The 25,424-nt window shown below is 37.1% G+C and overlaps 1 protein-coding gene across 1 annotated transcript; it reads left to right on the forward strand.

The window, feature by feature from the left end:
• Nucleotides 1-2,402: 2,402 nt before the first annotated feature.
• Nucleotides 2,403-20,808, forward strand: alpl (alkaline phosphatase, biomineralization associated). The gene is given in 14 exon segments (XM_032549872.1): nucleotides 2,403-2,574; nucleotides 7,859-8,024; nucleotides 11,509-11,625; nucleotides 12,684-12,799; nucleotides 14,065-14,239; nucleotides 14,983-15,158; nucleotides 15,366-15,506; nucleotides 15,623-15,692; nucleotides 15,823-15,957; nucleotides 16,512-16,703; nucleotides 16,805-16,924; nucleotides 18,703-18,740; nucleotides 18,742-18,804; nucleotides 18,806-20,808. Coding segments are annotated over 13 exon segments (1,581 nt in total). The 5' UTR covers nucleotides 2,403-2,574; nucleotides 7,859-7,951; the 3' UTR covers nucleotides 18,971-20,808.
• The last annotated feature ends 4,616 nt before the right edge of the window (nucleotides 20,809-25,424 follow it).

Below are 25,424 nucleotides of genomic sequence, written 5' to 3' on the forward strand. Positions count from 1 at the left end.
TTGGAATGTAATTGAACAACCATATTGGAATAAAACATTTGCATGTGTAAATACAGAATATTATTGGAAAAATAAAGCACCCTTTATGACAAAAGGAACAAAACAAACAAACAAAAATAAATGGCGATGTTATGGTGAAATATTGCAATATTAGCTGTGATTAACTATCCTTTTCCTTGCAATATTCTTCTTTTTCTTTAGAATGTTTCCAGCAGTCTCCCTGAGCTCTATATTAAAAGATAAACTACACTAAAAATCAGTCCAACTGTACTGTAACATGTATGTGACAGTAACAACAATTACTGCAGCATGCAGTTGTATGCTGTACATAGCAATAAACTACATTTCTTTAGTAGTGAGAAGCAAAAATAGGGTTAACTAAAAATAACACCGGGCTAAATTCTCAGAAGAGGAAACTAATGAGGCTGGTAGAAAAACACAAGCTGTGATGAAAGCTCTTGATTGGCCTCTCAGGGTATGCTTTTACTCTGAAAATATCAATATGCAGGCTCAACAGTCCATTAAATGCACTGAGTAAACATCAGATAAGTGGGGTTTAACACTAATTGAAATGCACTGACAGGCTACAGTAGAAAAAAAAATCGCTTTATCATGCTGGATTTACAAAGACACGAGTGGGCTAATTACACAACAGTTTGACAGGAGGTTGTTCAAACAGATATTGTGTTGAATTATTTTAAAATGGGAATTGATAGGTTTAAAAAAACCCCAAAAAACATATGTAAATAACTATGCATTTCGCATCCTATGTGAAGCCAAGATCTAGGTAAACCTTAGGTAATCTGACAGTAGTGACAGAAAAACGTTCTACAGCGACATCTAAAGGACAGAATGTTAAACTGACCAAAGAGTTTTACTGAATATCAACAGTGGCGGAAGTCCTATTGTGCAGCAAAATATGAGACAGACATGTAGAAAGGCCCAGATACACATATTATTTGAATACGGAAATGTTTAGAAGTCTGGGAGACCATTTGTAAATTTGGACAGGAGGGTAAAAAGTAGGCCTCAAACAGAAGAGGTTACAATCAATTTTAATAGCAATTTGAAAATATCCCAAATAAACAAGAAAATATACATGAAAAAAATGACAGGAAGAAAGGAAAGTTTAAACTGGAACATGTATACATAAAACATAGCAGTTCCAAATGTTTCATAGGATATTTAGAGAACAAACCAACAAATATAAAGATGTTCAATGCAGAGTTGGGCTACAATAAATAACCCAAGCTTTAAACATCTTAGTGAGCTCTGATCAATCTGCCACCCGAAAATGAAAAGAGTAAGCCAAAATGTAAATCTATTGACAGGGTGGGCAACTAGAACATTAAAAGATAGCAGATGCAGAGTAATTGTAGGAACTTTGAATTCATCTATGTTAAACATGAAAAGCCAACACCAAATAAAGGTAGTAACCTCAGATTTCATCTTTCTAACAACAATGAAGTCTTGACTTGTCTCCTTAGGTTATTTTACATCAGTTCACAGCTTGAGACACTAGATTAACAACTCACATTTCTTCTTTAGGGACATTTTTGTCAAGCAACAACGATGCAGTTGAACAGAGGGTATGGTAGTGACTCGTGTCCTAATTGCCCTATTTGTGACCCTAAGGGCCCTGTTAATGCAATTTTTCAGACTACAACTTAAAACTTTGTTACTTCCGATTATGTTAAGAAGAGAAGAAGCCATTTGGATGAGACATGAAACATCTCTTGAACTTCAACAGAAGTTCAATTGCCTTCTACTTATGCAGATAAGATTATCTTGTCTGACCTCAAATCTATACTACTGTGTTGTGTTTCAACGTGACTTTCCATTTATAAAAGCTTAAAATTCCTTCATCTTTATTTACAGAATAAGTGCTGAATGAAAAACAGTTTAAACTATTATCAATGATGGCCAGAATTAAAATTACAAATGCAGTTCATAACAAACCCAGCTTTTTCAGCACAAGTAAAAATGAAAATCAATCAGACATTTTCCACTTCTAATGAAAAACAGTAGCCACCCTGTTAGTTAATAATACTGTAATTTTAAGGACTGTTGCTCCGATTTTTTTTTCTGACTGCATTGTAAGTCGTCAGTAGATGATGTAAACTTAAGTACAGCTCTAAGAATATGGTAGTTTTAGTGTAACAAAACATAACACTTTAGTGCTTCTAGTAAAAAAAACGGTTTATGGTAGAATGAATACAGAAAGTCTGCAACAAAAAGGATTTGCTGTACTATTATTATTATATTGGAGCGTTTTTACTCAAGTGTGATCACTCGTTGTAATGATAGTCTATCGTGAAGTAGTGCGTGGATCCACAGGCAGGTGGCGCTCTTGCTCCGTATTCCCACAAAAGCAGTAAATCGTTATTTCTAAAGGGCTTTTTCTCTCTCTCCTTCCTCGTGGGTTACAGACCGCTATTCTGGGATCCGGACAAGTCCGGCCTTATAAAAAGCAGCGTGAATGCAGCACAAAGAACATAGATTTCAAGGTGAAGGGAGCTGAATGGACCGCGGACACATTTGGATGTAGATTTGTGCCACACAAAGTCCACCGTAGTAAGTAAAACTGGGATAAACTTTTTGTTTTGCAACACACTACCGGCTTCTTTGGGAGACACCACGCTGTCGGTGAGATGAAATGAATAAATGCGTTGCGATCGTCTTTTTCTGCGCGCTTTTCTTGCTACAGTTTATTACGGGATTGTTAAAACAAGCAATTCTGGGTTTGTTTTAGAGGGTTTTAGTAACCTGCTGCACAGACGCTTTTGCAAAGTGCGCATCCTTTTGTACCTTTCTTGTGTAGGATTTCTTTCTATTTCTTTTCCCCCCCTAAATCCTTTAAAACGTATGCAGAAAATTGGGTTGAGCCCCAGCTTGTGTGGTAAATCCAGACATATTTTTAGTCATTCTGAGCATGCAAGAGGCTGGATGTGAGAAGCAAACAAGTTGCCCATTTAAAAGTGGGGCCAGGATTCTGTGTCCTGCCAGCCTTGGTGGTTAGAACTAGAAATCCTGGCAGGATGGGGTAAAGGACACACTCATTCCTTCATTTTGATTAAGCTGTATGAAGGTAAGCCCTCATCTGTTCCACTTACATCATAATAAAAAGCCTAATCCATGCCTTGCTACAACAACCTGCTGGCAGTTTGAGCCTGAGGTGATCTGCATCTACACGGAAGAACTGGAAACCCTATTTGGCACCAGTTTGGCAGCATCGAAGTCATGTCTGAAGCGGGGTTTCATTTGTTGCTCACCACGCTGCTGTCTGGAGCTCTGATGGTGGCAGTTTTAGCTCTTCTTTGTTACTTCACCTGCAGACTGGCAGGATCACTGCCTCTGGGTGGACCTGGACGCTTCTGAGGACTTGTGCTGCTGCAGACACAACTGGCAAAATGCAACTGAGGAATGGTAAAGGAAACAACCTGGCATCAGTGTTCGGAGCCTGTTTATTTCCAAGGTGCCTGTTTCTCATTAAACCTACTAGAGTCTGGTCCTGTTCCCAATTTAGGTTAGGATTTGGAAGGTGATGACAAGATTTTCTCTCCCGGTGTTTTGAAGTTTTATTAGAGGCAGCCATAAAGTGGGGAGGTTTGGTACTGTACCTAATGGAGCAGAGACTGGTGAGAAATACAGTAATTTCTGAGTAATCTAACCACTTAATGAAGAACTTGACTGTTAGTTACAAAGAGTCTGGCATCAAAGAGGATTGCGTGCAGCTCAGCAGGAACAGGAAGCTATAAACAGAATCAAGAGGTTCAAGAGGTTTACCCAGGTCTGATGGGACCTGGGTAAAATATTTTTGTCTTGAAATAATTCATATCTAGAATCTTTTATTTTATTTTCCTGACATAGACGTGACCAGTCAATCATTTGCTGTTAATCGGCTTTGTTATGGCCCTTAAACCTCTCAATGCTCTGGAGCTCAATCCCATTAAAATGACCTTGACCATAAGCACAAGGAAGAAAGGAGGAGGGTGTGGATAATTATAGTTGAAAGGCTGGCAGGCCAGGACCCCATAAGGGCCCCTGTTGTGGTCATAACTGCTTGCAGAGAGGCCTCAAGCTCAACTTTAGCTGTTCTGTTATTTCTCCCTAAGACCTTTTGGGGCTTTTAGGATCTACTTTTTGATTGATTTTTTTTTGTTGTGCTTTTATGACTAGAAAACAGATAGTAATATTCAGCTTGAGCATGTTGCTTCTCTGTATTCCCTTACGAGTTAAAATGAAAATTTCACATACTCTATTTTTCATTTAACCTGTATTTAACCAGGTTAGTAATTAAGAACAGGTTCTTGTGTTTACTTGTGTTATTTACAAGAATCTTGGAGGTGGGGAGGGCAGGACACATAGGCAGATCAATCAGCAGACATTTACAATAAACAAACATTAACAACACTCTTGAGGTAATACAAAAAGTAGATACTTTGACATATAAATGGAATAAAGTTCAACATGAAATATTTAAGCTGAAACATACAAGTTTCAGACAACACATTCATTGACATATTATTTAAAATTCTACTGATAAAATGGTCCCCAGCTTTAAGCTTTTTATAGTTTTTTGCTGCAGCATAATGGAAAGAAAGTTCTTCATATTTTGATTTAATTGAGCATGATGTGTTGGCTTGAGCGTGTGCCATAGGGAGTCATAGAAGCTTGTAACAAACTGTAAAAACAAAGCTAATAGAGATTTAAGAACAAACACATATTGATAGATCTTCCTTTAGTTTTGAAAGGATAGTCAGTTAAGAACAGATTACTGACACTAGTTATAAAACACATTGATTGATTTAAACTGTTTTATCTTTTTAACTGATGGTAAATGTACAACTTTAATAAAGCAAAAAAAATGGGTGCTCAAGTTTGAGTTTAGTTCGGATTTTTTTTTTTGTGCACATAGTCAAAAATATTATTCATATAAACTCAAATGTATGCACAAACGCTGATAACACAAAAACACTTTTTGTTGCCACCATTAAACCAGTCACTTTCAAGCAAAGTCCTCAAACAGCAGTGTTAATGTTGGGGCAATTTCAGAAGCTTACTGTAAGCCTGCTTTATTCAGTCCAAAACCAGTTTTGATTTGTATTTGGACTACTGTCAATCTTTGTCCTGCTTTAACACATTTACCTGTTGATTTGAGGTGAAGACAAGGAATTTGAAGATAGTTTTCCATTTATTGTTTTGTCTTGGTTGTTTCAGTAGCCTGCAGTGGTTCCTGAGTTATTTCTGAACATCCTAGACAATTTCCCTTTAATTTGAGGTAGACAATTTCAAACAGATGGTTGGAAACCTGGAGACAATTTGCTGCTCCAATGGGACAGTGATTCCAAATACATTACCAACCTAGTTTTAAAATGGATAAAGCATTGTGACATTAACATCAGAATCCTCTTCCTATACGCCAAAATTAGACTAGTTGAACATTTTAGAGTAAAGTTTAAAGACAAATATTTGAAAGGAAGTAACCAACTTAATTGAAAATTCTTCCAAAAAGAATGGACAGAATTGCTAAGATTGAATCAAACATTAATTATTTGAAGCTCAGTAAATCAGACTATCATAAAATTGTCAGCAATTCAATTTAAAAACACAAATTTGTAATATGTTTTTTCTTACAGTTTTGTTTTTTTTTCCTTAAAAAAAATCCAGTTTAAAATCTATCTTATGCAATATTCTAAATCTGTAAACTAAATATTAATTAGCTGTGAGCAAAAAGTATCAATATGAACTTCAAATTTAGCTTTATTGGCTAAGTTTGTACACACAAACAAGAAATGTGACTTTGGTTCAACTTCACTCTGATTATACAGATATTAAAATCTAATTAAACATAAATAAATGCATGTTAATTGATCTCTAAATTGTGCATAGAGTGTGTGTGTGCATGGTTGTTTGCTCTGTGTTGTTGTTGTGTTAAGAACTGGTGACATGTTGAGGGTGTGTCACCCAATGGACCTTACCAAGCTCCGCCCACAACCGACCCACGTGACCGCAAGTCTCACAAACAAAGTCTTGCGGCGCCTTGTTTCTATGTAAACGTGACTCAATTAGTGCATCATTTCTACCGGATTTTCACAATATATCAGCTTCTACAATGGACAGAGGAACTAACAAGTTCATGTCATCATCTGGGAGGAGGTTACTGGTTTCTCAGTCACGAGCTGGTTGCAAACCTGAGGTCAGCAGGTGTCAGTCAGTTATTTTTTACTTATTTTTTATGAACTTTATTTATTATAATAAACAACAATACAATTGTACTGTGAACAAAAGTGTCAGTCAGTTATGGTAGATCTGAAATTTGGTTTGATCACGTCATATGAGAAGCTACAGACTGATAGGAGGAACCAAAGAGCTCTGTAAAGGTAAAGGCAAATCTTCCTAAGTTGGAATATAATTAATTTAATTTCACATAATTATCGTGGTAGAAGCCATTTGTTTGTTAAAATTTTATGAAATATATTTGTTCTATTTGATGTTTGTTGTGAATGACGTAAACTCACAAACGAACGAGGTAATTAGTCCAACGTCTAGAAACTACAGCGGCTGTAATGCGCCACAGCAAAGGTAAACAAAGGTAAAATAACCCGAACAGGTGATAAACTCAAAACCACTCCTACCTTTTTACTCTCTCTCTCTTTGTAGTTTAAGCACACCTGTTACCGTGGCAACCAAGACGAGCAAAGATTACGGTAAAAACATAACGTTCAGTCCGCTACGATATCAAGTTTCCAGGCTTGATATTTATTTCTCGATTATTAATCAGCGCTTCCCTGAACACAGCGATGGTTGATTGACTAGCTGTACTTGGTGCTAACGTGGCTAACACGAGTAACAGTTTAGTCCAAAGCCTTTTCTGCTAAAATAAAATCTTTAGTGTATGTCAGATACAGTACACATTGCATATTGATCTGTTTAGCTAACGTAAGACTGTGTAGCAGACAGGCTTCAAGGTGTAGTAGTTGTATCAGTACTGCTGTACTTAGCTAACGGGAAGCGTGTGTTTGTGAGAAGGCCGCGCACGTGACCACGTAGAATGGGCATCAGCCAATGAAAAGCGGCCACTGTGGTAAGGTCCATGACAGCCTTACTGCAATCATGCAAGGACAGGAAGATATAGGCAACAGATGGATGGATGGATACAATGTTTGAAATACATCTCTGTGTGTGTAAGACATCACAGAGAAATGCCTTTAGGTTGAGCTACAGAAATAAATGTACTTTTCAATGATAATCTAATTTATTCCTATGAGCATGTTGTACATATTTGAGTCTGTATTTGTCATTTCGAAAAAAAAATGCAGAGAAAATAATCCAAGATAAATTTAAACATCTGCAATAAATTATTGTTGTTTTTTTCAAAATCATTGAAATTGTATACTACTCTATATGTACTATGATTTGTGAGTTTTTACTTATTCTGCCATGGAAAAGATCAACTCAGTGTATTAATGTAAGATAAGTCTATCCAAACTTCCGACCTACACTGTGTTTATTTTATACATGTGTCTGCATTCAAAGAATTGTCTCTAAGGGAATAAGAAGAGTGTTGTTTGCAAAATACGGCTTTATGTCTCAAAGCTCTGAAGCTTGTTGTCAGTTGTAAACTAACTGTTACAACATAAACATACCAATTTCACTCCACTTCTACTAAATCTAAAATCACCCACAGAGAGTGAATTATATCCTACTTGCCAAATTGAGCAGTGCTATTTGCTTGATACAGGTATCTTTAGTCAAATCATCTTGGAGTAAATAAATATTAACCCAGTGTGTCAGAGTCGGTTATACAAAAATGACACATATTTAATTACTGGCCTCTGATCTTATTCTTTTGCAGCTGTGACATCGCTGCAGGCAGCCTTCCACAGCTTCCCAAAGCGGCATCTTATGTCTGTCTAGAGTTACGCATCAGCCACAATCAGACCACAATATGAAGACGTCAGGCCTGCTCATCGCTTGCTCTTTTCTGATCTCTGGATGCATGGGGATACCACAATTCCCTGGTGAGTTACTCTGCAACCGAACAATACAGAGAGTTAGTAGTTAAATAGATATCATTCTTGAAGGACATATTCTCAGGACTGGAGGAGTATGTTTTGACTTTTCAAGGAAGTCGATTTTTGTTTACATGGACATCCTGTTCAAAGCACTGGATATTTCACCCGCTGAAGTCAGTTTGCCGGCGCCACAGTACATAACAGGAATTCATTGTGTTAATGCTATTACAAATACTGGGCATCCTGTTGTCCCGAGGTTTGGGTATTTTAGGGTAACAGCTGTCACTGTTTAATGACAGGAAAATCCAAACAGTCCAGTTTTAGAATTTGTTATTCCGTTTTGAGCTTCAGTGTTTTATCCATTGTTGTGTGGCTATGACTTGGTTATATTCAAGCTCCCTAAACTCTGGTTGGGATTTTTTTTTAAAACAAGTTTATCAACATCAGAATCAGGTGAATATTTCACAATTTTTACCTGGGTTTCTCTAAGACTATCTTATCTGTTGATTCAAAGGCAGGTCACTGTCTTGAAGTTGGTGAAGTTGGTGAACTGTTACTGACAGAATTCAAGACTTTTTAAACTAAGAAAAGCAGTTCAGGTTTCTGAAAAGTGAATTTGATGCCTACCACCTGTAATAAGAACAAATATGTCAGTTCTGCTGCATTACATTCATTCTTGAAATGTCTTGTTTCTTCTGAACAAATGTTTCATATTTGGGTTTCTATCATATTAGATTAAGAATCTATTAATTATTTCCTATACAGTTTTTTTTAAAGGTTAAAGTAAATATGAGGCCATATGACATGTGGTCATTCCAGACTAAATTTACCAGGGGGCCAGGGTGAGGCCAATGTCTTTTTTTGTGGGCACAGAACAAAAGAATGAAAGAAAAACAGTAGTGCAAAATGTTGTCATTTAATATATTAAGTGAGCCATAGAGACTGTAATGACAAAATAGAAACTTTGGCTTATTTACTGGGAAGAATGAACTATTGTGATCTGTGTTTTTCTGTGTGTTTATTTTGAGTTTCTGTATCTTCTGAGTCTCCGTGTTGTCCTGGCTTCCCCTTGATTGTTCCCAGGTGTGTCTCTTTCCCTGATTACCTCATGTGTATTTAATGTCACCTGTGTCTCTGCGTCTCTGTCGGGTCCTTGCCGTATGTGTACCAATCTGTCTGCGCTTTCCATTCATTGACCAGAGCTACCAGTGTTGAGCCCTTGTCTTCCGTTCAGCTGTGCTGCCTGGGTTTTGGACTTTTGATGTTTTTTGTGCCATTTTTCTCATCATTAAACTACCATCATTCATCTCATCTGGGTTCTGCCTCACCACCTCACACCACAGCTTATGACAGTAGGACCCGACCAAGAGTAAGTAAGGTGAGGTTGCTGCATTTTGGCCCAGATGGACTGAGAGGAATGGATCCAGCAGCAGTTGGAGTTGGCACAGAGGAATCTCTACCAAGATGTGGAGATCCTGTCTTCTCCTGCTGGAGGAAATGCAACTGGAGTCGGACTATGATCATTTGAAGTATCAGACTCACACCCCAACAGCCACCACCAATGCTTCCCTGTCACTCCCGCCTAACATTTCTCAAATAGATTTCGAGGAAGATTTTGTTACCTGTTTGAGTAATTCAAAAGAGACTCATTTTTATTAGAAATAGTTTTCGAGCTTTACGACTCATTTATTCAAAGAAATACCTTCACATCAGCTCCATCATCTTTGGGACCAGTACCACCTCCAGCTTCCAACTCTTGCGTCTCCGGGGCCGGCGCCGCCTCCTGCCCCAGCTCCTTCGGCTCCAGCTCCTGCGCCCTCCACACCTTCAGTCTCCGCGCCTCCTGCCCCTGTTAGTGGGTGCTTCCCCTGTGTCCCTCCAGAGCCCTCTTCCTGTGTTCCCTCATCGCCCCCTAGTGCTCCTTTGTTGCCCCCTAGTGCCTCCTCCTCGTTGTCCCCCAGTGGTCTCAGTGCTCCCTTGTCGCCCCCCAGTGGTCTCAGTGCTCCCTCGTCGCCCCCCAGTGCTTCCTCCGAGTCTCCGCCTCCCGAGCTCCACCGTCGCGTCCCAGTGGCCCCAGAGCTCCACCGTCGCGTCCCAGTGGCCCCAGAGCTCCACCGTCGCGTCCCAGTGGCCCCAGAGCTCCAGCGTCGCCTCCCAGTGGCCCCAGAGTTCCAGCGTCGCCTCCCAGTGGCCCCAGAGCTCCACAGTCGCCTCCTGTGTCACTCCCCACCCCGGTTGGGTTGTTTTTTTGTTGTTTTGGACTCTGTCCCCCCATCCAGTGCCCCTTCGCCCACCCTTGTTGTGTTTTGATTTTGGACTGATTTTTTTTTGGGGGGGGACGTCTTGGAGCCGCCCTTGAGGGGGGGGTACTGTTGTGATCTGTGTTTTTCTGTGTGTTTATTTTGAGTTTCTGTATCTTCTGAGTCTCCGTGTTGTTCTGGCTTCCTGTTGATTGTTCCCAGGTGTGTCTCGTTCCCTTATTACCTCATGTGTATTTAATGTCACCTGCGTCTCTGTCGGGTCCTTGCCGTATGTGTGTGTACCAGTTTGTTTGCGCTTTCCATTCGTTGACTAGAGCTACCAGTGTTGAGCCCTTGTCTTCCGCTCAGCTGTGCTGCCTGGGTTTTGGACTTTTGATGTTTTTTGTTCCATATTTCTCATCATTAAACTACCATCATTCATCTCATCTGGGTCTACAGCATTCTGCCTCACCACCTCACACCGAAGCTTATGACAGCTTCGGTAAGCTTATGATAACAGAGATTTCAGAAGTTTTTCTTCACCTTTCCACTGAAACTCTTCTGAGTATCGGTGGAAGCTCTTTTGAGATTTGGTGGAAACTCAAAGGAGGGTTTGATTTAGGGACGGAAGTACCAATTAACCAGAGATGGAAAAACTGAGAGAAACTCCCTACAGGATGGAGCAGGATGGGAGGTGCTGTGTAGTGACTGAAGAAGATATTAAAGAGAATTGTATGTGTTAAGTTTAACTTCTTCTTCTTCTTTCTTCTCTACTTCTCTCTCTAGTCTTATCTCTGAGAATAAATGATTTTGCTATTACTCTGATCTTCTAAATAAATAAAAGACAAATTTGCATTTCTCTGATTGACTCAGTGTTTCACTAATTATCAAAATAATTTATTACAAGACAGAGTCACTGGCATCTCTGAAGCTTCAAGTTGCAGACCCCTAATGAGATCTGGGGAAGCTAAAAGTGTAACCTTATAATTTTAAACTCACTATTAAAGTAAAATTGTAAAAGCAAAAAATGAAATTGTTCCAATGTTTTCTGTGCCAGATCTATACAGGATCCATAGCAGCAGCCATTGCCACTTCTACAGGGACATTGGCCCCTGGTGTCCCTTATCTAGAACATGTCTTAACATGTCACTTTTCAGGGACCTGCACATTTACAGTTTTACAAAATCTTATCTGTTTTTGTGACTTAGTTTGGTATGAATCTAACCAGAGTTCTTCACTTAATTACCCAGAACAAGAGAAAAATCCCAAGTTCTGGAATGACTGGGCTCAGCAGACCTTGAAGGATTCATTGGAACAGGATTTCAGTAATAAGAAAGCAAAGAATCTTATCCTCTTCCTCGGAGATGGTAAGCCTCTGATTGTACATTTTGTGTGTTGCAAAAAGTTACAATAGTTTCCTTGACAAAGTTGAATGGAATTTGAAAATGGTGGATCTGAATTTTAGAAAAATAACTACCAAGCTTCCAGGGCTTTGGGTGTTTTCTTTTTTTCGCATCTCTAAAGACTCAAAAATGCTCAGATGTTTTAAATAAGTGGTGGAAAGATTCAAGGATTCAGCTTTGAAGAATGAGGGAGATGTTTTCTACCGGGGTGAAGTGAATCAATAGCAGTGAGCAAAGCTGCTGAGCTTCCATCAAACTGCTGGGCTTCTGTTTATGTAGGGATGCTCTCTGGTTCTACAACAACATTCATCCTTCATTGGGCCTCTGATGTCTCTCCCCCTGCATTCACAGCATGGCATTCTTGCTTATTGCTACATTCATAATCACATTAGCCCAGTCTTTGAATACCATAGAAAATGTGCATACTTGTTTAACTGGAATATGTCTGTTTGCTTTACACAGGTCAACAGATAATCTGTTCTTCGTGCTGATATTTAACTGAAAGTTTCTTTGTAGACCACAGGATTTGTAAAACACACACAACTTCAAATATACAAAAAAGACTCTCAGGTCAAGCTGGAGTTTATAGCTACACTTTAGGAAATAGCCATTTGCTTTCTACCATCATCATTTTTAGCATGCTGTAGACAGTTATTCAGGCTAAAAAAATGAACAACAAAGTCTCGAAAATGCCCACTTCTTCCAAGCTTAAACACATAGTATGTAAATGAAATATTGTTGGGATTTTGTCTGTTTTCTTTGTTAGAGACATCTGAACAGACTCCTGCAGATTCCACAGTCTCTAATTCTTTTGCAATACTTTGAGGCAATCCGAATCAAAGAAAATATTTTGCCTGACAGCAGTCAACATGCTCTAAAATGTCAGTAAAAACAAGATGATGTGTTGCTAACTAAGAATGATGAAACAAGGAGGGGATAGTATGAATGTTTAGGAATCTGTGTTCAGACGCTTCCTGTTCCTTAGGCAAAAATCAATCCTAAAAGTCAACCTACTTGTTCAGGAATGGGCGTCCCCACGGTGACGGCAGCTCGGATACTGAAGGGTCAGTTGAGTGGACAAAGCGGCGAAGAGACGCAGCTGGAGATGGACAAGTTCCCTTTTGTCTCTTTGGCCAAGGTCAGATTATCATATAATATTGAACAATCAGAGTCAAAACATACCAGCCATTATACCTAGAAAAGGTTTGGTAAGTGAATAGTTTATTAATAAGGGCAAAATCTCCTGCAACCTTTCATAAAAAGAGACAAATTCCAGAACTTTAAACTTAAGAAAACCCTTATGCTTTAAAAACTTCAATCAGAATGCTACATTTATTGTCAGTTAGGCCTCATTTAATTCTTGTTTTTAAGTCAGTTTTTTCCAAACTTCCATTTACATAACAAAACATAAAATACATGAACAAATTGATGGGTGGTTTACACATATCAAATGTAAATAATTCAAATTACTATACAAGTAATATAGGGGATTCCATTTCAAAGCATCAAAGTTGAAATTATATACAGTACAGACCAAAAGTTTGGACACACCTTTTAATTCAATGAGTTTCCTTTATTTTCATGACTATTGACATTGTAGATTCACACTGAAGGCATCAAAACTATGAATAACACATGTGGAAATATGCACTAAACAAAAAAGTGTAAAACAACTGAAAATACCCCTTATATTCTAGTTTCTTCAAAGTAGCAACCTTTTGCTGTGATTACTGCTTTGCACACACTCTGCATTTTCTTGATGAGCTTCAAGAGGTAGTCACCTGAAATGGTTTTCACTTCATAGGTGTGCCCTGTCAGGTTAATAAGTGGGATTTCTTGCCTTATAAATAGTCATGAAAATAAAGAAAACCCATTGAATTAGAAAGGTGTGTCCAAACTTTTGGTCTGTACTGTATGTTGTAATGCAGTGCAATGCTAGGAAACACTATAAGCACTATATCAACTTAGGGACAACAACAGTAAGGGAATTGACAATAAGCAAAATGTGTCTTTGGATAAACATACTGTTACTTTCAAGATAATTAATGTGAAACATGTTTAAAATTGTGAAACATGCAGCTACAGAGTTTGAGAACTCTTAGAATTAACTTTTTATATATCATTTCACCAACTTTGGCAGCACAAACATGATTTGATTAAATGTGCATTTTTATGTGAAACATTTATCCCCTGTCTGAAGCTAATGTACTTTGTCTTTGCAATGATACCACTACGGGGAAACTATGACACATTTCACTCTGCACATTTATATGAGATGTGACCTGAAACTACATCCTGTTATTCTATGTTGACTAGATGCAACTTATTTGCAATCCTATCACAACCTGATGAGGCTAACAAAAAAATAATACAACTAAATTATTGACTTGTGTTTTTTTGCAGACATACAACACTGATGCTCAGGTTCCAGACAGTGCGGGCACAGCCACAGCTTACCTCTGCGGGGTTAAGGCTAATGAGGGCACTGTTGGTGTGAGTGCAGGAGCTGTTCGCTCCCAGTGTAACACCACAAAGGGCAACGAGGTCACCTCCATTCTCAGATGGGCGAAGGATGCAAGTTAGGAGGCTTTAAATTTATTATAACCCTGGCATATTTTTGTTTTACCATTTTTTTGTTTTCAAAATTTTATGTTGTTGAAATAAGAGAATTCAAATTGCAAGAATGAATCATTGCTGTATATATTATGTTATGTGTGAGCTGAATACTCACTTCAGTGACCTAATTGCTTCAGGTTCTGACTTCAAAGTCTTTGAAGAAAAGCTCTGTGGTCATGCTTTTCAGTTGATGCATTTTCATATTCAGCATTTGAACTTTTGACCTAGATGAAGTGAAATCCATTTGACTGAAATAACTGTTTTATGGCCTGCTAATTTAGAAAAAGTTGTCAAACTTTTGTTTGTCATTCCTCACCTTTACGTACCTATATTAAAAGTATAAATGACATAGTGCTTTATTAGGACACTCAAAGATATTTTACAGAGTCACCTAGCACTCTCAGTGAAGCCCAGCCCGTTAACTAGCAACCCAAGCTGAGTTCTAGCATGTTTGGCCATCTGATGTTGCCACTGTATTTGCTGTACAATGGCTGCTGGAAATACATCTAATGTGGCTTTAGGTGTCCTCAACTGTATTAAAACCTTTTCACTTCATTCATCCTAGTTGAATCACAACCTATTGCAAATTATTAGGTTCGAAGAGATAAAGTTGAGTTATAAAATAATGTAAGTCACCAGTGTCACTGTTCTTCATTCAAAAATTAAACCCTGATTCAGACAGTTCTTTCTGTGTCGACATTGCAGAAAAGTCAGTGGGAATCGTGACAACAACACGCGTGAACCACGCGACGCCGAGTGCCGCCTACGCCCACTGCGTTGACAGAGACTGGTACTCTGACAACGAGATGCCAGCTGAAGCACTGCAGTCCGGCTGCAAGGATATCGCCAGGCAGCTGTTTGAAAACATTCCCTACATTAATGTGAGTACAGAGTTCCAGCAACAACTTTTAATACTTATGAAATACCATTTTTAATTGCAATGCAAACAGTTCTTTATAATAAAGTCAAAATGCTTGTCTTTGTATTCTTATAAAAAGCATTATTATTTTAAATTTTAGCTTTACTAATTGTGTTTCAAATACAAAAAGCTATTTAAAGACTATTAAATCTAATTTTCCACTTTTTAGGTGATTATGGGTGGAGGAAGGAAATATATGTACCCCATAAACATGTCGGATGTAGAATATCCAGATATAACAAAGCATAGCGGCACACGGAAGGACAAAAGAAACCTGGTGGAGGAATGGAAAAGCAAAATGAAGGATGAAGTAATTTTTTTATTTGTTCTGCTCTTGTTTTCTCACTTCCCCAATTACATTTTCATATTTTCATGTTTAAAATGACTGCAATGTTAAAAGTATTTTTAATTTCAATCTTTGAACAGAAGGCCCATTATGTATGGAACAAGGAGCAGCTCAAATCCCTAAATCCAAAAAATGTGGATTACCTGCTGGGTAGGTTTCACTTTCATTATGAGACTCTCATTGAAGTGTAAAGGACAAGTTATTACTCTTTGCATTCGCTGTATGCCTATTATGTGTGTAATAACTTGCTTCTCTTTGTCTGCTGCGACTATTTTTTCAGCTCTTTTTGAACCGTCAGACATGTCTTATGACTTGGACAGGAACAACAATACTGATCCTTCACTGACAGAAATGGTGGAGGTAGCCATCAAGATTCTACAGAATAACCCCAATGGATTTTACCTTCTTGTAGAGGGTATGCACTTGACTCTGTTTGGAGGATCACCTAATCTTTCCTTCTATGAAATCTCAGAACTTTTTCCCTTGTAGGAAGTATTTGTTTTTCAGATGATATGATACTGGTTTTAGAAAAATAAATAAACCTGAGGCGGTGTAAGGCGGTGCTTTACAATAAGCGTTTTCCAAAGCTTTATTTGTGTTTTTAAAAAAAATTAATTAAAAATGTCTGTTACATACAAGCATTTACTCTAGAGGTCTGGTTTTGTTTTCAGTTTGCTCTAAGCACATACAAACTAGTGGTGGGACTCTGTTAACATCTTAATAGATTAATTGCAATTTGTTGCCTTCTTCTTAAAAATCATATATTGCTAAAATAAGCAACATTCTCAATTCAAAGGCCATTTTTGCTGCTGACTTATTGGCAGCAAAAATCCCTTTGAATGATTAACATAATCATTCAAAGGGATTGGGGAATTAAGAATGAACTCTCAGAGTACTACAATACAATGTAACATTTGATTTAATGACCTTCAACCTGCTTTCCTTGTAAAATGTAAATCTATTTGACAGGAGGACGCATTGACCACGGACACCATGAGGGCAAGGCCAAGCAGGCCTTGTATGAAGCTGTAGAAATGGACAGAGCCATCGGGCTTGCAGGTCGCTTGACCAGCATTCATGATACCCTGAGTGTCGTTACTGCAGACCATTCTCACGTTTTCAGCTTTGGAGGCTACACACAGAGAGGAAACACAATATTTGGTATGTAATGGAAAATGTAATACATAAAGTGTAGCTGTGAGGTTGTATTTTCTTTGTAATGGTGGTCAAGCTTTGTCTCATCCATAATGCTGTCTCCACAGGTCTGGCCCCTAAGACAAGTGATGTCGATCACAAGTCTTATACCTCCATTTTGTATGGAAATGGACCTGGTTACAAACTTGTCAAAGGTGAAAGAGAGAATGCTTCTGTTGCTAAATATGGTAAGTAGAATTTTTGGTTTTGCTCATGTTTGGGATGTACAGTATTTACATCAGCTACATTACATCATACCCATTACATTACATCAAACCAAACCATGATAACTGTATATCCCGGCTTTACACTGAAGAGATGGTTACATTTGTTGAGCTTGCAAGTTGGATGACAATAATTGTGCAGAACTCTGTTTGATTCTTTTTCTTCAAAGAAAGTAATTTGAACATGTCTGAACAAATTAAAGCTGTTCTCTTTTAAATAAATGTATATTACTGCTGACAAAATTCAAAACTATTCTGAGTTTGGACTGCAAGGTTTTAAGGAAAGGGCATTCATTCATATCAATAATGGATCCTCACAGCAGTAGGAGCAAAACATTTGTTTACAGCAGCTATGGTGAAGAAATCAGACTAATGAACTGCTTGAAACATTTTTCTTTTTTACCTTTAACATCTGTGCTTTAATATATTTTTTTTATGCAACACTTGTATGCCTATGGATTATTTTTTTTCTTTCTCTCTTTCATTTGATTGCGTTGTGTATGAATTGTGCTATTTAAATAAACTCCCCCAGGCTTGCCTATTGCAAAATGCAGACCGCAAATGTCCAAATCCTACCCATCAGGGATGGTATCATGAATATTGTCTGCTAGAAACAGTTAATGTTTACTGTAAGCAATCCACTAATGTTTAGAGAAGGATGTTCAGCAAGGGTCACTATGCTCAGAGAATCAGTTAAAAAAAATAACCGTTAGTGGCTAAAAGTATATAGAAAATAGCATCTTGCACTACCTTAGATCTCAAAAGTATTCACATTCTTTTAAAAGGAAATGAGACAATGGTGAAATATTTTAAGACTTCTAGGGCATAGAATGTTGTCATAAATCCTATAGAATTGAAGATTTAAACAAATTTATCACAGGACAAAAAATTAAAAATAGTTTATTATATCAAAAATGATTAACTAAAAGGTGTAAGAACCCGATTGCAAAAAAAAAGCCTGTGTGGTTCTTCTTTAGTTCATATCTATCTGTAAGCAATTATTGTGAATCAGATTAACCTGAGGTAGAGTTGAGCTGTTCATTTGCGTCCTTTGACGGTTCTTTAAATACATCCATAGTTTGAAGAAATGTTACAAAAGACCTAAAGAGGACAAACAAATCCAAAGCATATACTGTACACAATGGCATAGTTAAGGCAGTCACTGATAATGAGAGAAAAGGTAGCATAATAGAAATGTTTCAAAGGCTGGACATTTCTTCAAAACTGAGAAAAAGTAGAAACTGAAGGAGATGCAGGAATTCTGACAACTACTTTTTTCTCCACTAAGGAGTAGCATTGAAAGACAAAAGCATCCAAAGAACATGGGGCCAAAAGAACAAAATGTTCTAAAAGCATTTTGTCAGAACGTGCTATGACAGTGAAATCAAACCTGAACCTTTGGGCCGTCATGCCAAATGGCATGTTTGGCACAAAAACAAAAGAACACAAGACACCGAAAGAACACCATATAATGAGTTAAATGTGGTGGTGGCAGCATCAGGCTCTGGAGTTGATATTATTTAGATGAATGTCTTTGTAACAGATTAACTAAAATCTGTTATTTGCGAGGAGAAATTCTAATTATAGATGATGACTACACTGTTAACATCAGAAAAAGTTGACATTTTATCCATTTATTACATTTTATCAGCCCGTGTTTTTTGGGGCGGCACTTTTGATTGCCACTATATTATTACAAATAATACAGTACTTCACCATCTCATTGTGTATCTGTCTTGCAGATGAAAAGAACTACCAGGCCCAGGCAGCTGTGCCTCTGAGCTCAGGAGACTCATGGAGGAGAAGACGTGGCTGTCTTTGCCAAGGGTCCCATGGCTCACCTGCCTGCATGGGGTCCAAGAGCAGAACTACATCCCCCATGTGATGGCGTATGCAGCTTGTATCGGCCAGAACAAGAATCACTGTATGTTGAAGGACGGAGCAGTGGGCTTAATGCCAATGTTCTCCAGCATTGCAACCATTCTCACAATCACTCTGCTCCTGTGCTGACCCTCCTCAGACACCTGTTAATATTGTTCTTAATCAGTTTCACATTTAAGATTTTAGCAATTGTGTTTTTTATTTTGCGAATGTCTCTAGTGTTTTTGTAATGTGACTGTTTTTACATAATTAACCAGCAAACTCACAAACTATTGTCCAGCGATTTAAAAAAGCGCCTGCCCCCCATTATTTTGTAATTTTTCAAATAATTATTTTTTTTAACCAAGACGGTGTTCAGCAACACTGGTACAGTGTCTTCAGTTCAGTGAAGAAGGCATGCAGATGAGAAAGATTGCTGAACCACATAGTACTTAGGAAGCAGTGAGAGGGATTTGAGGGATTTGTCAGCCCACTTTCAGGAAAAGAAAACGTGAAGTCAGAGGGAAAACTACCACCCTATTTCTCACCTTCCTGCCACACAACAAGAAAAAATACATACATTCTATTGAAAATCTTAAAGGGGATGTATAATGCAAAATTCATATTTTGCACATTTTTGTACTTCCATTTGGGTCTCTACTGCTTCCAAAAACAGCACAAGAAAACCATTTTCTGGCAATAAGTTAATGTTTTTTGGTGTTTGTAAAATGAGCAGTTTAAAAAATCTCCAGAATGTAACGTCACAAATCATCTGGCACTGCTCCTCACCTAGCAACCCCAGAGAAATCCAGTCCGTCACCTAGAAACCCCAGCAAAGCCCAGCCCATCACCTGGCAACCCATTCTGGTTTTACAGCTGAATGCGCTGTATAGAGGCTGCTCAAAAAAACAAGCGTTTTGTTGTGGACTTGATTGTAAAATTGCACGTCTGTTTGCAGTTATTTTCATGTGCAGTTGCAAATGTTGAATTGAAGGTGGCGTGACCAGCGGCAGCTTATCTTTATTTAAAGTGACACCAGGCCCTACAGCAGCTCATTCTCAAAAGAGCATAAAAAAGGCAAAATTGAGTGAATTGAAAATTTCATAATCTAAGAATGATTTTGTGGAAAAAAATTACCAAACATGTTTTGTACAGCCATACTTGTCCTATCTTGTTCCAGGAAGTATAACGTATCACCTTCGGAAAAGCTTTAATTTCTATTAATTCTAATTATTTTACATTTAGCAACTACTTAAAACTCGACAAGTTTAATTCAAAAATATTCAGACCAATAAAAAAACATTTTTATTACAGAAATGTGGGTAATGATAAAAAATATGTTTATTATCTGCTTCAATGTGTTTTTTTTAAAGTTACTTTTAATCTTAAATAAGCCTCGTGGACTTCATTTTCAAATTCACTGAATTTGACTGTATGAACTACTCTGTTCAACCAGTTATGCAAAATATCCTAAAGCAATGTTAGGAAGAGCTCATGATAATATCAGAAACAGCACTGCAGCTTCAGTTTTGGACTCTCTGTAACGGCAATAGAGCTAGTTCAGCCATGTATAAACATGTCGGGTTTTGCATTAGAAACTTTCAGGGCTGAATGTCTGAACTTGTTTTATATTGTATGACAGAATGAATAGAAACTACCTCGCATTCTTCCAAATAATTCCCACAGGTTGTCATCTTATTCATTGGAACGTTTTGGTTTCAGGAGACGACGTTTTCCTGTCTGAACATGATAGAATCACTTTCTTAAACTGACTACAAGGATATATTTTTTCAAGTTGAACACTTTCCATTCTCATGAACACAAGATTCGCTCACCTATTATTTTCGTCAATCGTAATCTTTACCATGTAACCAATAAATTTTGATTTCCGATAAATATTTGGCTTTGATCTATTTATAAGTATGTAAATGTTTGTTTTTTGACATATTTTTAGAACTTCAACAATAAAATCAATATACCTGACACAACAGCTCAGCTTAAAAACTTTTTTAAACTTCAGATAAAACATGAGAAGTTTCTTCACATGGTTGGTGACTCATCTCACTTGATTAGCACATGAAATTTGTCATTTTCCTCATTCCTGTGTATCAGGAGGAATATCAAAGGGCCTAAGTTAGCAGGAGCACAGAAAATGAGGTGTATATACAAGTGGATATGAAATTATCATGTTGTCACAATACATTTTTAATGTCAAAAATACTAGTTTATAAAACAGACTGCCTGTGCTATTGATGTTCTGAAAGTTTATCGTCTCTTTAGCAAATGTGATTATTTTAGTGTCATACAAAAAATACATATACAGTATTGATATGATAGCAGTACATGTTTTATATTTGAATAGTCATTGTAATTGTGACTGATTGGTAAGTACTCATATTCAGTTTTGTTATAATGGTGTCAAAAGAATGTTTGAAGTATTCCAAAGGTACAGATCCTGATTTACTTCTGTTAGAAACATTTGTTTGTTAAAAAGAACAATAAAGACAGAAGTCTTTGCTTGCATGTCAGCAAGGAGCAAATGCAATGAGTTAGTCAGGTCAGAGCATTCTCTAACAAAGAAATGATCTTGCTTATATATACTTTCTACGTACTTTGCACAGATGTAAGATGGTGTTTTTGCAACCCCACAAAAACACCTAGAAACGATGGTTCCTCATTTCGCAAACAGGAATTTAACTTAGAAACTTAGTCTTTCTAAATACTTTCAAAGCTGCTTTGTGTAAGCTTCACTTCAACCGTCAATATGTCGTGTTATTCTGAACCCAGACTGTGTCTAGAAACATAAAGGTCAACAAATAAGTAAATGATAAATCAATTCAATGCAACCAATAACTGCAACAGACTCTTGGATACCATAAAAATAATAATATTGAACAAACATTTGTCCAAGAACTTTGATTTAATTCAAATAATCTCCAAAGAACATGAGGTATGGCCTATGAATAAAGAACAACCTCCTGCATTCAGGTAGCTGAAACAAGCTTCTTCTGTAGGGTAACCAGGCTTTGTTCACCTGCCCCGTGGAGGCCATTTTGAAACTGCTGCTTCTCTGTAGCCAGTAAGGTCATTAAGATGCTCCAGGGTCAGATAAATCTCCCTTAAAGAGCTGATGAGTATCACTGAGGAAAAGAATGTTAGGATCTTCTTGCTGGACCAGTTGCTTTAAATGACTGGAGGACCATGCAAATGAATGGATGGATGTTTAGACTCTTATGTTTGTTAAGCAGATTTATGAAGGTTTTCGTTATCAAAAATAAACATATAACATGAAGTTTTCTACACTGAGGAGAAAAACATTCTGAATAACAACACAAGCCGGATAGTCAGTGTATTATCCAAATATAAAAGGCAACATGCAACAAAATAAAAGTTGGACATTCTAATAACTATTTGTGTGGTTAGTATATAGAGATGCAATTTCAAACAAGCAAACAAAAACATCCATTTGTAAACACGCCTTCTATTGGATGCAGCTAAGAGTAAAATTGATACCTCTTGGTCACATCTAATTAGTTAAATATAACAGGTTTGCTCCTAAAGATCGATTTCCATTTAAAAATGTGGAACTTAATTTATGCAAAATCAGCTGAATCTAAGCAGTGATGGATGTGTGGGTTAAGAAATGCAGCTGCAGGATTATGTTTTCATTCTCAATATTCTCTACCTTAACTTCCTCATGGTTGCAGAGGGTACTGAATCCTTCGTTTATTTTAATATCTTAATTGTATACCCTTTAAACACTTTTTTGAGGCGTCCTCAGAGACTGCTTCAAACACAGTAATAATCAGGAAGTTTCTTTTGTTCTTCTGGGTTACCACAAATGGGTGAACTACAATCCTGTCTTATTTCATCTCTTTTGTTTTCAGAGATCAACGGTGGATGTTAGGCTATATCTGAGTGTGTCACAGTGTGTGAACTTTGGCTTATTCACACATTTTGCATTTGAGTCTCAGTGCTTCATCTAGTTCCAGAATAATTAAACAGGCTAGTTCCTAAAATGATGAAATGTATGATGAAACCTGGGAAATTGGTGTTATGTGGTTATTGTTCTTTGAACTTTTCATCCTTGTGAAAAGTTCAATGGTGAAGGAGAAGAATAGCTACTTTTCCTTGCAGATAAGAGCATAGATACTGTGAAGAGTAAACAAAATGTGGTCTTATTAGATACGTTAAGAGAGAATTACAGAACGTCAAAATAATATACATAAGAGTGAATCTGAACTCAGAAACAGAACAGATGCAAGAAACATAAATATATTTTTCTATATTTAGAAACGTAAATACACAAAAAATAAAAAACCTATTTGTTATTCATTTCAAATATGCAATAGTATTGTATCTTTTAGAAAAGCTGGGGGAATTCACAATGAAGCCAGTTTTTACAAACATGCTGCAGAACCATAAATAGGTCAAAACTAAAAAGCTTTATGTTCACATCTGCCTAAAGTTCAGAAATGTAACAAATAGGTCAGCCATAAATTTTGCAGAAATAAATATAAAACTTCAAAGACCCAAAGCTGACTGAACATAAGCACAGAGCTCATAATTTAAAGATCAGCTTCACATGATTCAAATATCACGAACCGTACTTTTACCTCATTATTTATGCAGGAGAAAATAATATTTTGGATTTCTGCCTTTCTTAACACTGAACTCAATCTAGATATAAAAATTTCTTGCCTACACAAGGATTTTAAAATGACACTGCATGTCATGGTAAAATTGAAATGATATATATCTTGGATCATCTTAAAAAGTTTCCAGAGTGCCATCCAAGAGTAAAATGCCTTAAAGCAACATAAATGAAATTGCTCTTTGAGACATCTCAGTTACTGCTCAGGGTTCAGCTGCTCAGGGTTGAGATTCAGTCATTTGATTCTTCATCCGTCTCAGACCATTTGATTCAGTCACTTTTACTTCTAGCTAGGGTGTTTTGTATCAGCTAAGTTTTTTGGATCTTTATCAAAGAACCTCATTTTTTTCCAAAGAAATCCAAGAAATCAACCTTAGAAAGCACGAGGCTTCATAAAATAAGCAAAGAAGCAGCAAAGACTTGCCAGTGTGTGGAACTCTAAAGAACTCAACCTTGTTCTTAGCTCTATTGTTTTTGAGCTCTCAATTTTTCAAGTGCTCAGATATTTTTTGTGAACAATTACACATGAATAAGGTTGTTTACATGAAAAGTCATTCAAACACATGTCTACCATCATCCTCTTACCACTTTCTGTTGTCTTCATTGTCTCTTCCATCAAACGTGCTGGTGTGTTGATCACATGACTTATGTGATGCAAATAAAATTTTCTGTTGCAGTTTTGCGGAATACACTAATTTCGGTGCATTAAAAAACAAAAAACTCATTCCAGCGCAAAAACTTTTTATTGAAAAAAGTGAGTTTTTTTTAAATTTGCTTGTTTCCATTAAGTGAATGAATTTTCATAATTGCAATTTGCTCAATTTTATGGTCAATTGAAATGCATCTACTGTCTTTTGAAAAGGCCACAGAGGAAGAGCATCAGTAGAGCTACTGTCAAGAACATGTTTAGGAACCAAACTTTTTTTTTTCTTTTTTCACCTGTCTGTGCTGTGCTACCATGAATAAAATGGCAAACAAGTTTCTCAAAAAAGTAACCTTTAAACATATTCATATTGGAAGAAAAATGTGCAAGCTTAAACACAGTCTTCGCAAAAAGGTCAAACATTCCCAGTTCTGGTTTTTCAGTGTTCCATATGAAAATATGGCAAGAAAGAAAAGCAGTGAAAAAAGCAAGCAGTCATTGTGGAACTGGAAGTCTTATAAAGTTCAACTTGAAGTCTGAACCTCAACAAGCCCACAGAGGCCCATGAAGTCTGAAATGTAACTCCTGGATGTTTCCATTTGTTTTCCAGGTTATTTGAGAGTTAACAAATAGCAAAAACATCCAAGTGTTACATGTTCTTTAGACATATTGATTTTCATAACAGCACAACTAGATAACCACTAAACAAGTACAGTTTCTTGGGAAGGGCACCGAGGAGAAAGCATCTTGTCTTTGAAAAGAACATGGCAGCATGGTTGACAGCACGTTAACAAAGTGTCTTTTAAACTAACTAAAGTAAGCTACTTCCCAGAAAATAAAACCTGAGATTTTGTAGATTATCAAGTTCGTAAGTCAAATGAGACTAAAGCTGCTGTAATGTCCTCTGCAAAACACACATTTCAGCCTGACTGAAAGGTCGCAATGAAACATTAGGAGAGACAGGCAAAAAACTCCCCACAACGTCTATATTTTACAACATTTGAAAAAGTAGTTCAGCCATTTTCTCACACAAGCCCATAATCAAAAATTACTGCTGGACGATTTCAACAATGGAGGAAAGGAGCTTTGATTTTTATTACTCATGTTGGCTCATTCTTGTTAAATAAATAATGACATTGTGTAAAATAGGTCTGTGTGAGTTTATGTCTATATATCGTCAAATTTCTAGTATAATGGCCTGACTCCTTTTGTTTTTTTTTTTTGCCAAAAGAAATTATTATTATTTTTTTGCCTAAATCACTTTTGGCAAAAAATGACTTAAATAACTTAGGCCATTATTTTAGGAA

This window comes from Xiphophorus hellerii, chromosome 20 (genome assembly GCF_003331165.1).
Source record: "Xiphophorus hellerii strain 12219 chromosome 20, Xiphophorus_hellerii-4.1, whole genome shotgun sequence".
NCBI lineage: Eukaryota > Metazoa > Chordata > Actinopteri > Cyprinodontiformes > Poeciliidae > Xiphophorus > Xiphophorus hellerii.